Source organism: Lottia gigantea, assembly GCF_000327385.1.
Source record: "Lottia gigantea unplaced genomic scaffold LOTGIsca_30, whole genome shotgun sequence".
Taxonomy (NCBI): Eukaryota; Metazoa; Mollusca; class Gastropoda; family Lottiidae; genus Lottia; species Lottia gigantea.
Window position 1 is genome coordinate 1,013,752 of NW_008708987.1, and position 12,245 is coordinate 1,025,996.

General features: G+C 33.7%; 1 protein-coding gene across 1 annotated transcript in view; it reads right to left on the reverse strand.

The window, feature by feature from the left end:
* Positions 1-12,245, reverse strand: part of LOTGIDRAFT_161637 (hypothetical protein) — a gene marked incomplete at both ends in the record, with an annotated part of 31,551 nt that overhangs the window by 3,573 nt on the left and 15,733 nt on the right. Inside the window, 19 exons of the mRNA XM_009057488.1 lie at positions 770-987; positions 1,768-1,921; positions 2,263-2,329; positions 2,962-3,206; positions 3,651-3,803; positions 4,198-4,256; positions 4,446-4,507; positions 4,657-4,762; positions 5,115-5,260; positions 5,579-5,767; positions 6,953-7,029; positions 7,363-7,536; positions 7,718-7,849; positions 8,200-8,271; positions 8,686-8,825; positions 9,216-9,638; positions 10,375-10,533; positions 11,307-11,389; positions 11,751-11,840. Of these exons, the coding sequence (XP_009055736.1) occupies positions 770-987; positions 1,768-1,921; positions 2,263-2,329; positions 2,962-3,206; positions 3,651-3,803; positions 4,198-4,256; positions 4,446-4,507; positions 4,657-4,762; positions 5,115-5,260; positions 5,579-5,767; positions 6,953-7,029; positions 7,363-7,536; positions 7,718-7,849; positions 8,200-8,271; positions 8,686-8,825; positions 9,216-9,638; positions 10,375-10,533; positions 11,307-11,389; positions 11,751-11,840 (2,749 nt within the window). The remainder of the gene's footprint in view (positions 1-769; positions 988-1,767; positions 1,922-2,262; positions 2,330-2,961; positions 3,207-3,650; positions 3,804-4,197; positions 4,257-4,445; positions 4,508-4,656; positions 4,763-5,114; positions 5,261-5,578; positions 5,768-6,952; positions 7,030-7,362; positions 7,537-7,717; positions 7,850-8,199; positions 8,272-8,685; positions 8,826-9,215; positions 9,639-10,374; positions 10,534-11,306; positions 11,390-11,750; positions 11,841-12,245) is intronic.

Below are 12,245 nucleotides of genomic sequence, written 5' to 3' on the forward strand. Positions count from 1 at the left end.
AAGCTACTATGGTCTTAGAAAAGTACAATCAAAGCTGCTATAGTCTTAGAAAAGTACAATCAAAGCTACCGTGGTCTTAGAAAAGTACAATCAAAGCTACGATGGTCTTAGAAAAGTACAATCAAAGCTACTATAGTCTTAGAAAAGTACAATCAAAGCTACTATAGTCTTAGAAAAGTACAATCAAAGCTACTATAGTCTTAGAAAAGTACAATCAAAGCTACTATGGTCTTAGAAAAGTACAATCAAAGCTACTATGGTCTTAGAAAAGTACAATCAAAGCTACTATGGTCTTAGAAAAGTACAATCAAAGCTACTATAGTCTTAGAAAAGTACAATCAAAGCTACTATAGTCTTAGAAAAGTACAATCAAAGCTACTATGGTCTTAGAAAAGTACAATCAAAGCTACTATGGTCTTAGAAAAGTACAATCAAAGCTACTATGGTCTTAGAAAAGTACAATCAAAGCTACTATGGTCTTAGAAAAGTACAATCAAAGCTACCGTGGTCTTAGAAAAGTAGAATTAAAGCAGCCAAAATTCATGCACAAAAAATAGATAAGAAAGATGACACATGTTTCCTTTAAGAACAATAAAGTGTTTCATTGTTAGCCATCCCTGACATACATGATTGAAATAAAATAACTAAGAATAACATGATGCAATTAAATGGACCAAATATTAGGTCTTCAGATTAGTGTGCCATCTCAGAATTATTTAAACTTCTAATACTAATATTAAAAACAAAACAAAAACTGGAGAGCACTTACTGAAGGATGGAAAACATTGTATGATTTTTTAGCTAATTCTCCTTGCTGTTTACACCCGAATACCAGATCTATCCATTGATGCAGACGTTGACTAACATAGGATGATTCTAGAGCTTGTCTGTTGATCAACACAAATAATCTGGCGTTATTCTTACACCATGGTGGTAATAATACATCATTCACTACTTGACCATTCTGACGACATCCAAAATCAAATCCTGAAAATATGAGTAGAATTTCGATATTTTAATGTTGCTTGCTTTGAGTTCACATTGTAGATAGTCCTTCAAAACCATTACACATAATTGAAATAAAATGAAGTTTACTCTTTTGAACGTGAATAGGCTCATGAAATCAGACAAAGCCATGAATGTGCAATGATCTAAATTTTGATTTGATTCTTTTCCATGTCAGACCCTCTGACCTGCATCACTTACAGGTGGAAACTGGGATATTATCTTAACCTATACAGGGATTGTTCCATTGCTTCTGGTTAGCAAACAAGCATCTAACTCACTGAGCTAACATTACTCCCTTGAATTTAAACTAAAAACTCAACTTACCTTCATTATTTTGTAAGAACTGGTAAAAAGAAGAATTCAGGAATCAGTTCTTTAACATCAGTCTGAGATTCGTAACTTGACAACCTCCAGGAAGTCTGTATAGAATGGAATGTTCTGTCTGGTATATCAAAACTACCATCTACAAAATAAAATAGATCATTTCGGCATTAAAGCTACCATGTTCTTATAAAGTAGAGTCAAGTCTTCAATGTTCTTAAAAAAATAAAGATTTAATCTTCCATAATGTATTGTAAAAAAAGAGGATCAAATCTAATTGTTTATCCATTTTATTTGTAAACCTGGAACTAGATCTTCCTGGTATCAAAGTGAGATTCAAGCTACCATGGTCTCATAAAATTATACTCAATGCTACCATAGTCTTATAAAATAGTATTAAAGCTACCATGTATCATATTATCAAATATTTAAACCCACCTTGATAAGAAAGAAACATCTGAGTAAAGGGAGGTAAGCGAACAAGATAATGTAGAACAGTACCACTATTAGAGTAATGGCTGCCATAATGATAGGGTGGAACTCGAATCAAATGTTCTATTTCTAAATTCTTATCATACTCTTGTTGTAGAAACTGAAATAAAAGTGCTTGTTTAATTCAATGTATAACATACCATACTGATTTGTCCATATTCATCTGAGATTTGAAACTTGAAATACTTTTTATACTACTTTATTAATATGTAGAGGAAGATACTCTTAACTTTATGAAAGTTTCATCTTAAAAAATCCAATCATTAAGTCACAAACAACGACATAAACGGTACAAATGGCACTCGCTTCCTATTAACAGATCCTGTTTCTCAATTATTCTAAAGACCTGCCCTTGAGCTCAATTTAAGAAACCCATATCCTATGAAAATCTGACACCAGAAATCAAATTTAAACCTTGCAATGTCTATTAAATATACCAACCTCATAATTATCCCCATATCTCTTCTCTCGTGATTTATCTTGTACTGCTATAGGTTTACTTAAATCTCTGGAACAATATATCAAAAATACATAGGAAGGTGTCTGGAGGAACTTAGCCTAAGGGTGCATACAAAACATGCATCTAACCTAGTTACCAAAATCAGATCATGAACTTAGTTGACCTCCGCGTAAGAGAAGTGGCTTTAACCAAACTACTTATAGCATCGATTTGCACAATGACAATTTTGAGTCAGAAGTCTGTAGTTCTTGCAATTCCACTCAAACGAGGAGATTTATGACCTCACAGACGAAAAGGCCCTTAGATAACATAAGCAGCGATAATGACTTTTAAAAAGCTTAGTTTACTGTATATTTCCGAATATAATCCACACCCCTTCCATTACCCATCAAAATCTGGAAAAATCCATTTACCCGTATATAATGTGCACCCCTTGTTGAGGTTGGAGCTGGCATAAGACAGACACCAAAATAGTGAGTGATAACAAGACATATTCCATGTATCACCTTACTTAGACTAACATGAAAATTTTGTGCAATATTTCTTTTATTTTTTGTAAAAGTGGAATATCAACAACCACAGACATCTGATGGAAAATATGAATGATGGTAATTGATTCTATCAGTGTCCCCGATACACATAAAAGTTTAGAAAACATCTTTATCATCCCAATTTCTTACCTATAAACAGCTTGATCTTCCAAATCTAAGACGTCACTCTCATACTCCCTCAAGATGAAAGGAAAGACTGGATATTGCATCAGATCACTGAAAGAACGTCCAGCCATTTTGTTGAGATAGATCAAATAGTCATAGTTTGACAATAGACCATCAATCCACATCTTTCTGACGTCCTCTAGATTTTCTGTATCTTTCAAGTTAGGTAACTCTAATGATAGTAAGAAATCGTATAGCTGATCTCGTTCCTGCAAAACAAAACAAAATAAATTTAGATTTTTGGAATTTTTATACAGTGGAAGCTATCATGGATTGGTGACCAACACAGTTTTTTTTCTATGTGACAATTCTCAAGTCCTTTGTAGTAATATACTTGGTTCTTTGATCTCGTTCTAAAAAAAACCCCAAAAAGACAGTGCCATTCTCATATAATGATTTGTCAAGGTCACTCTCTTTGACCTGCATGACCCCAAAAGGAAACTAGGTTGACAAATCTACAAGAGTAACATAAGGGTTAACCCTTTCAACCCTAGCCGTTGCTAAGTGACGTCATACAACGTTAACTTTATACGCTTTTACTTTCATTACTTGGAGTTCAGGGTATATGACGTGAAAAAATTTCTGATTTGAATAAGATGTAAAATTCCTCTCTGATCTCATGACATGGATGTATTTATAAAGTTGATACTTACAGCTGGGTTAATGAACGCCAATAAACATGTTTTACCATTAGTTAAAAATATTTCTAAACCCACATCTTGTAGCTGATACCAACGTTTGTGTAATTCACGTATATTAACATGAGGCCACGTCATGGACAGTTCATCTTTATTTCCTAACAATACCTATAAAATAAAGCGTGTGAAGACTCTAGATTCTGGAAACATTGGAATTGGCATAAAATATATGTCACATCATTTGATATATCAATGTATTCAAAGACCCAAAATTTATTTTCATTTAAATATTGGTTACTTATTTTATCAGAAAATTGACAACATTTTTTTTGAAGGGCAATCTCCAATGTTCAAAATTTATGAATGATCCAAATATGCTCCTTATTTTTATCTTTTCATATTCATTGTCTTGAAATATCTTTTAAACTAGTGATCTATGATTGTTCAATGTACAAGATATATCAATAAATTACGTGACAAGAGCTGATATCATGCTGTAGACATGTTTCAAATAACCAATCCCCATCAGGACAGCTAGCGTTAGACTTTTATTTCAGCTTACCTGTGTATAATTAGCATCACCGATTGCTTCATCACTGACAAAAAATATACACAATTCTCCTGAAATATTCATATTTAATAAAATAACTTGTAATATATATTGAATAAATCATCTCTTTTATTTATTTCAATGACCTTACTATTTATTTGAAATAACAAAACAAGGATGGCTGTGGTTTTCGTCTCTATAAATAGACTTTGTCTTCCTTTTTAGCCTCAAGTGCTGGTAAGAGAATTAAATCTACTCACCAACTAATAAATCACCTTTACTTTCTGTAGCAGGAGACACGGCCGTACATCTACAGGTATGTCTACAATATATAAACAATTACAAATATTACAAACAATTACAAATAAGTACAAAATCAAAATGAATACAAAAATACCGAGGTGTTTTAAATTGGTGACAAATGTCTCCAAGCCCATGTGACAACAATCTATTGAATTTTAATAAACTTACGTGATTTTTTCGTTGGTGTAGAGTCGGTAAATCAGAGCTGCTGAGTCTGAGGAGGAATGGTCATCTTCAAATAAAAACTTTAATGGTGGATCATGTTCTTCTTTTTCTACAAGTAAAACCCCAAATAGTTAAGCAGTATATAGTAACATTTCTCCATACACAGTGTGGGCAATGAGGGATGAGACTACCTGATGCAGTTCGAGGGGCAAGGGAGGTAATCAGCCCTTTGACTGATTACCAACAAAATATTTATTTTTCTCTTTGAATTCATTGAAAATTTAATAGCCTAATAGCATAGCCTTTGTGAAAATTGAATACAGGTAGAGTAAGGGCAAGGAACAAGCTGGAAGAGCAAAGTTGTGCATTAGGGTGGGTGCCCTAGAAAACCACTAATAAGAAAGCCCAGAGCTGCTCAGTCTACCCCTGTTACAAATAATATTTGAAATAAAGTGATTTACCTAAAGTGACTTTATTTTCAGGAGTGAGGAATTTATCTTGAATACCGAGATGATTTCTCTGAACTCGTTTTCTCATTCTACCTGGTCCTTCTGTATGATCTAACTGCCATGATATAGGGTAGGATTCTTCATGATACCATACAGCTCTGAAAGATTATATAGACATATTCAGATAATAAGGTAAAGTGACTGCGTCACAAGTCACAAAAACCTGTCAGGCAGTCAATTTACCTTATTTAAGGTAATTCTTTATTTTGTATCACTTTAAGAAGCAAAGTTCAATAAACAGGTTTCTGTTTGATTGGTATCTAGAATTGGAACAGATTGATCCTGCTCAGAACTCACCAACTAAGCGTCATCCATTATGGTGGTCCTCATTAACTGGAGTGCAAGCTTATGGCCTTCTTCTTCTTTATGACGATTTTTTGATGCAGTTTTGTCTGTTTTTAAAAAAAATTAATTACCTTTCATGAGTAAGATTCTGAACAAGTTCTTGCCAAGCTTTCTTAATCTGAATTCCTTCAGTCATACTCTTTTTAATATGATTGATCAGTTTTTTACGCTGTAGATTCTGTAACTGGGTCACATTCTGGGTCACGGTCATAGCTTGGTCTGATATCTGGCTTTCTAATTTATCAAATCTTGATAACATTCTACAAAAAAATAACAAAAATATTTCAATACATGAGACAGACTGCTACTTTCAGACTCTTAGAGATTTAATATTCCATACTGGACAGGTTTGATACTGTACTACATGTGAATTTCCAGTCAAATAAAGACATTAGAAATTGTATAGTAAGAATGGTGGTTTACACAAATAACAACAACACAAAAGTAACCAGCCCAAACAGGGGAGATAAATAATCCATAATCAGAATAGACAGGTATGAAACTGTGAATGTAAATTGCCAGTCCGAAATTAATCGCACTTTGGAGAAAACTTTTCAAATAAAGACATTAGAAATCGTATAGTAAGAATGGTGGTTTACACAAATAACAACAACACAAAAGTAACCAGCCCAAACAGGGGAGATAAATAATCCATAATCATAATAGACAGGTATGAAACTGTGAATGTAAATTGCCAGTCCGAAATTAATCGCACTTTGGAGAAAACTTTTCAAATAAAGACATTAGAAATCGTATAGTAAGAATGGTGGTTTACACAAATAACAACAACACAAAAGTAACCAGCCCAAACAGGGGAGATAAATAATCCATAATCATAATAGACAGGTATGAAACTGTGAATGTAAATTGCCAGTCCGAAATTAATCGCACTTTGGAGAAAACTTTTCAAATAAAGACATTAGAAATCGTATAGTAAGAATGGTGGTTTACACAAATAACAACAACACAAAAGTAACCAGCCCAAACAGGGGAGATAAATAATCCATAATCATAATAGACAGGTATGAAACTGTGAATGTAAATTGCCAGTCCGAAATTAATCGCACTTTGGAGAAAACTTTTCAAATAAAGACATTAGAAATCGTATAGTAAGAATGGTGGTTTACACAAATAACAACAACACAAAAGTTACCAGCCCAAGCAAAGGGAGGTAAATAATCTATAATCCATAATTGACAGGTTTGAAACTGTATTAAATGTGAATTATGAGTCAATAATTACTCACACTTAAGAGAAAACTCTTCTAATAAATATATTCGAAATTATATCTAGTAAGAATGGTGGTTTAGGCAAATAACAACAACACGAAGAGATACCAGCCCTTACAAGGAAGGTAAATGATCAAAAACAGTTCTTACACAATTGAAATTGCAAATGTAAGTTCAAGTATTCAAGTACATATTTAATCTTCTATATATAATTACCTAGCAGCACCAGATTCCCGTTTCTGTGTCCAGATTTTCTTTTCTTTTTCATACTGGTTATCAATAGACTTCTTATCCTAAAAATATTTCAAATATCTGTGAGATATATCATATATATTTATACCATACAAACCATTAGGCTGCACATTGGGAATCCTTCATACAACAGTCAGGATATTGCACACTTAAAAGGTGCAGGCACACGAGCCGTCTTGGTCGGAGATTTTTGTCACTGATTTGAGTCTTGAGTAAAATTTTGCAAGTGCCCATGCTTCCACCAACAGATTATAATATCAAAGTTTTATCGTCTTCAAGACAGACCATCATCATCCTATCAGATTCATTCAGACCGCTCACTCACTCGCTCGCACCACTAACAACACTAATTAATCTTGTTATTTTGTTCATACCTCATACAGGGCATTGTCCATCTCCTGACTGAGTTTAGCTTCTGGTGAATAGATCGCACAACCGAACATTCGCAAAACATTGACAGCTAAATAACCATGTTCTCGTTGTGACTTGGTTAACCAGTCATGCCATGTTGAGAGTAAATCATACAGAGAATAGCAGACTTCTGTTGACTGTAATAGAGATAAGGTCATTGACATGACGAACATATCCTTTAAACTGGATGGTGGATATGAAATTTATCTTGTTCTCATGCAAACTTTGGCGGTGAAACACAATCTTCTACAAAGGGAAGTTATGAATGCTCTAAACCAATGAAAAGACAGATATCATTTTATTCATATAACTACCTACCACTTGAGGATTAGAAACAAGAAGTTTTAATATTTCTCTCCCTTTCGGTTCACCCATCACATACGACATGACATACACTCTCTGATCAAACTCCATTTTAGGTGACAACAGACAAGTTAGCAGACGTCCCAGCTGGAAAATATACAAAACATCAATGGTGTAATTTCCACCCAGTTGTGTTTTTTTAAAAAGTATTATTAAATGATTCATCATATCAACGTCCTTTAACATAGAAGACAGAAAAAGTTGAAAAAAAATACTCGTTTGATTTGTGATGTTAATGTGTGTAGACAAGTTAGCAGACTAGCTGGAATATATACAAAATATCAATGGTGCTGTAATATACACCAATGGATGTGTTCTGTTTTTTAAAACATTAATAAATCCAGTCCACCCAGCTATAAATGGGTATGGATAATCTGGTCAGCTGATAGAATAGATCCACATGAAGTCCTAAGTTGTTATTCTTTCTTTATATTTACCTGAATTCTAACAACATCTTTCGCTCCCCACATTATTACATTCTTACTTCTTCTACCAAATACTGTCTTCTCCTGATAAAAACACAATCAGATATATACACATTAATTTTAGATACATCTGACTACAACAAGGAACATTCCAAAATACTGAATAAAACATGGGCCACGTATGTTGTTTTGAGAAGATTTGAAAGACAACAAGGCAACATATCAAGACAATTGGAGTAATAATGGTTGTTCAACATATTATAAGTCTGTATAAAGTATTGAAGTGTGGACTTTAAAAGGGTTGAGAGTTGACAATAGGTGTAGCCTGAAAGTACTGGCCATGGCATCAATTGCAAAGAAAATCAAACCAATCTTATAAATACAAATCTACATATTTCCATCCAGAAATGGACAGACAACTACATTCATTAAAGACCAGTTTTCAGTTTTGAAATGTTCTATTATTCTACACAAGAAGCGAAATTTGTGTTTACATACCAGTGTCATCTCCAAGGCTTTAAAAGCAAAGTTAAAAATCAGGAGTAGAAACTGATCTTCAGGTGATTTGACTTGACGACCACTGGTAAATGAAAACATCACTGATCTTTCAGCTTCTGGCTTTACAACATCAGAACGATCTATAAAAAAAATAAAAGATGGAAAATTTTCAGAATTACAATGCAATATGATAAGTCTAATTATTAATTAGACACAATACGTTTTTGTAAACAAATATTTATTTCACGAAAAATGGATTAGGGAACAGTCTTGTATATATATGACCATTTTTTTTATAGAAACTATGTTGACAACATTCATTTTAGAATTTAAAGCAAGGCACAATAGTCATAAATGAATTTGTTACTAATTTTGGACTTATTTTGGCACAAATACTAGTAAAAAGTGCCATTCGGCCACAATCACATTGTTATCCATTGAATTTTATCAGTGGGTCATCAGCTTAATGTTCAAAATGGACAGGCTAACATTTTTCAAATTGTGAAATAAGAACTGGTACAAAAACCTACCACAGAACACAATCAAATCAGTTGCCAACACAAAAATCTTCTTGAATCTTTCCAACAGTTCAGTTTGACTGATAGACGTAAAGACCAATTTCTTACGTCTGCCACTAAAGAATGTCAATTTGCTTGACGATGACATTTTCCCGCTTCCATCATTTGACAGCCATCTTGAAAGTTTCCGATAATCAATGGAACTATCACTGTCCCCGGAAACATATCCGGAGGCGGAAAGAGTTTTATCCTCGTAAGGATTATCTGTAAGATTACATGAGAATGTAGGTGGCGTTAGGGAACGTGCTTGTGATGTTTCGAGAAGGGAGGTTTCGGAGAGTTGTGGAAGATGCAAGCTGGCGTTAAAGGAGTATTCGGTAAATGAGTAGCCAGGACGATGATGAATATAAGCAGGACATCGCAGGGTAGTTTTGCCTGGAAAATATAGGATGGAAATCAAAATAACAAAATATTTTCAATATTAATAGTGCTCAATACATCAATTATAGAGTGATATAGAAATACCACGGTTAAAATAGTGCTCAATACATCAATTATAGAGTGATATAGAAATACCACGGTTAAAATAGTGCTCAATACATCAATTATAGAGTGATATAGAAATACCACGGTTAAAATAGTGCTCAATACATCAATTGTAGAGTGATATAGAAATACCACTGTTAAAATAGTACTCAATACATCAATTGTAGAGTGATATAGAAATACCACGGTTAAAATAGTGCTCAATACATCAATTATAGAGTGATATAGAAATACCAAGGTTAAAATAGTACTCAATACATCAATTGTAGAGTGATATAGAAACATCTAAACAGAACCTGAAACATGTTACTCAGAATTTCATGCTTTGCAATCTTCAGACAACTGACCTATTTCAGTCTGTGTCCCCCTACTGAAGTTTGACAAGTAGAGATCTGATCTATTTCAGCCCGCTTGCCATCTGAAGTTTGATAAGTAGTACTTGTTCTTGTGTCTGCAACTCAAGACGAATTCAGATAAAGGAGAGCTTTTCTTTTAAACACAAAAAGACAAAAATATGCTTTTCTACAAAGGTGACAAAAACTGCTGAAAAAGGGGTCATTAAAACGATTATTACAATTTGACTTTGACCAGAAAATTGTGAAGGAAAATATAAAAGGTATATTACCATATCCAGCTTGGTTAGCCGAGCTAGTATTGGTACTAGAGAACCAGCCGACTGATTGGTTGCTGATGTCCTCACTAGCGCCCTCACAGTACTCTAGTATATTGGTTAGCATGGCAACCTGTATACCTTGTACTATATCTGGCCCCTTTAAACGTTTACCTGGAAATTATATCAGAGACTGGTAATAAATGTTTAATTATTCAAAAATATGCAATTACTATAAGCTATTATATATAAATAGAAAACAGATATTTTCTTATCAGGGCACTAATTGCAAAATTCTAAAAAACAAAATTCCATATACTTATTTTAAAAAAACAGGAAAAGTGGGGGTACCCAAGTTCAGATTGTATCATTGATTCCGTGGGGTTGGATAGTTTTCAATCTAATAATCCAGTGAAGTTCAATGGAGCGTCTATTAGTAGTAGATTGTGAAAGGTCCGGGTTGGTACCTAGTTGTTTGAGATTTGGTAGTCGAGATTTCGTCTGGAGTGACTCGGTAGGTAGAAGTGAGAGGCGAGAGGAGTATCTCTCTTGTGATGGATATCAGCAAAAGGTAAATTCTGACGGGGTCGATAATTATCCAACCCCGGCAACCCCACCAAAAAACCTAAACCCCTGTAAAATTCTACTGGGGTCGAACAATATACGAGACAGACCCTGCCCAGTAAGAATTTATTAGTCTGAAGAGTTGAAATCTGAACGAAACTAGTTACTGAAAATCAGGGATAACTTGTCAGCCAATTTTATCTCCTCTATATTTATTTTAAGTTATTATTTTGTGAAAATGTATCAATATTGTAAGGCATGGGAGTAATTATATTCCTAATAGGCTCAATACTTTGTAGACAACTTCAAACTTCCTATGTGTCTTTAAACATCCAAACAAACTGAAGTAGCCCAATAATAAAATGATGATAAAAGTTACTCACTGCTGGATATTTCAGTTTTCTCTAGAGTGTGTAAAATATTAAATATATCTTCTAATTGTTGATAATGTACCACTGAGCTCCAACTGTAATGATCAAACACGTTTTTAATCAATAATATTATAGGCCGTGGCTATTCGTACCGCGACGGTACAAAAATGGGCATTTAAAAAACATGGCCATCCCTACCTAACCCTAACAAAGTCACTTAATATCATTCTTGACAATCAAAATGGATTAACGCTTAAAATAAAAAAACAACAAGCTTGCCTTTTGTGTCATATCTTATCCAGCCATAGAGAACATGCATTGTAACAGTGCAAATAGCCAGTGCGAATATTAAATTGAGGAATCTACTTATTTTGAGTCTGTGAATCCAGAAGTCTGCACAGAAGAGAAATAAAGAAGAAAGATATCAGACAATAAAGGGAGTTAACTATGATTTACCTGAATTCTCTGACAGCTATAGCACAAAAGATATTCTGAACATCACTGTATAGAATCTGGTTTTCTTCAATACCATCTATATCAGTATGTCTGTAATAAACAAATTCAAACTTTATTTCGAGATCACAAACTTTGACCAATTGCTCTACTCAGCACTTCTCTGCCAAACTTTAGGACGGCTTTAGTTTTTCCATCTTCAACTGAGAAGCTTTCACTCAACCAATTGAAATTTGATAATAACTTTTCATCTAGCAAAAAATAGATGCTAAATATTCTATATATTGACCTATGCATCACATGTTAGACAGTCACTAAATAAAAAATAACAAACGAGCAACAAGGGAGGTAATTCGGCTTCAATCAAGGGACTATGGGTCTGCTACCTGAAGAGTGAAATGACAGATTCATTTCAGAGACTTGTGTCCCTTCAGAGTTGGAGATGTGTTGCAGATATTAAAATTCGACCATTCAAATTGTATAGCATATTAAAAGATG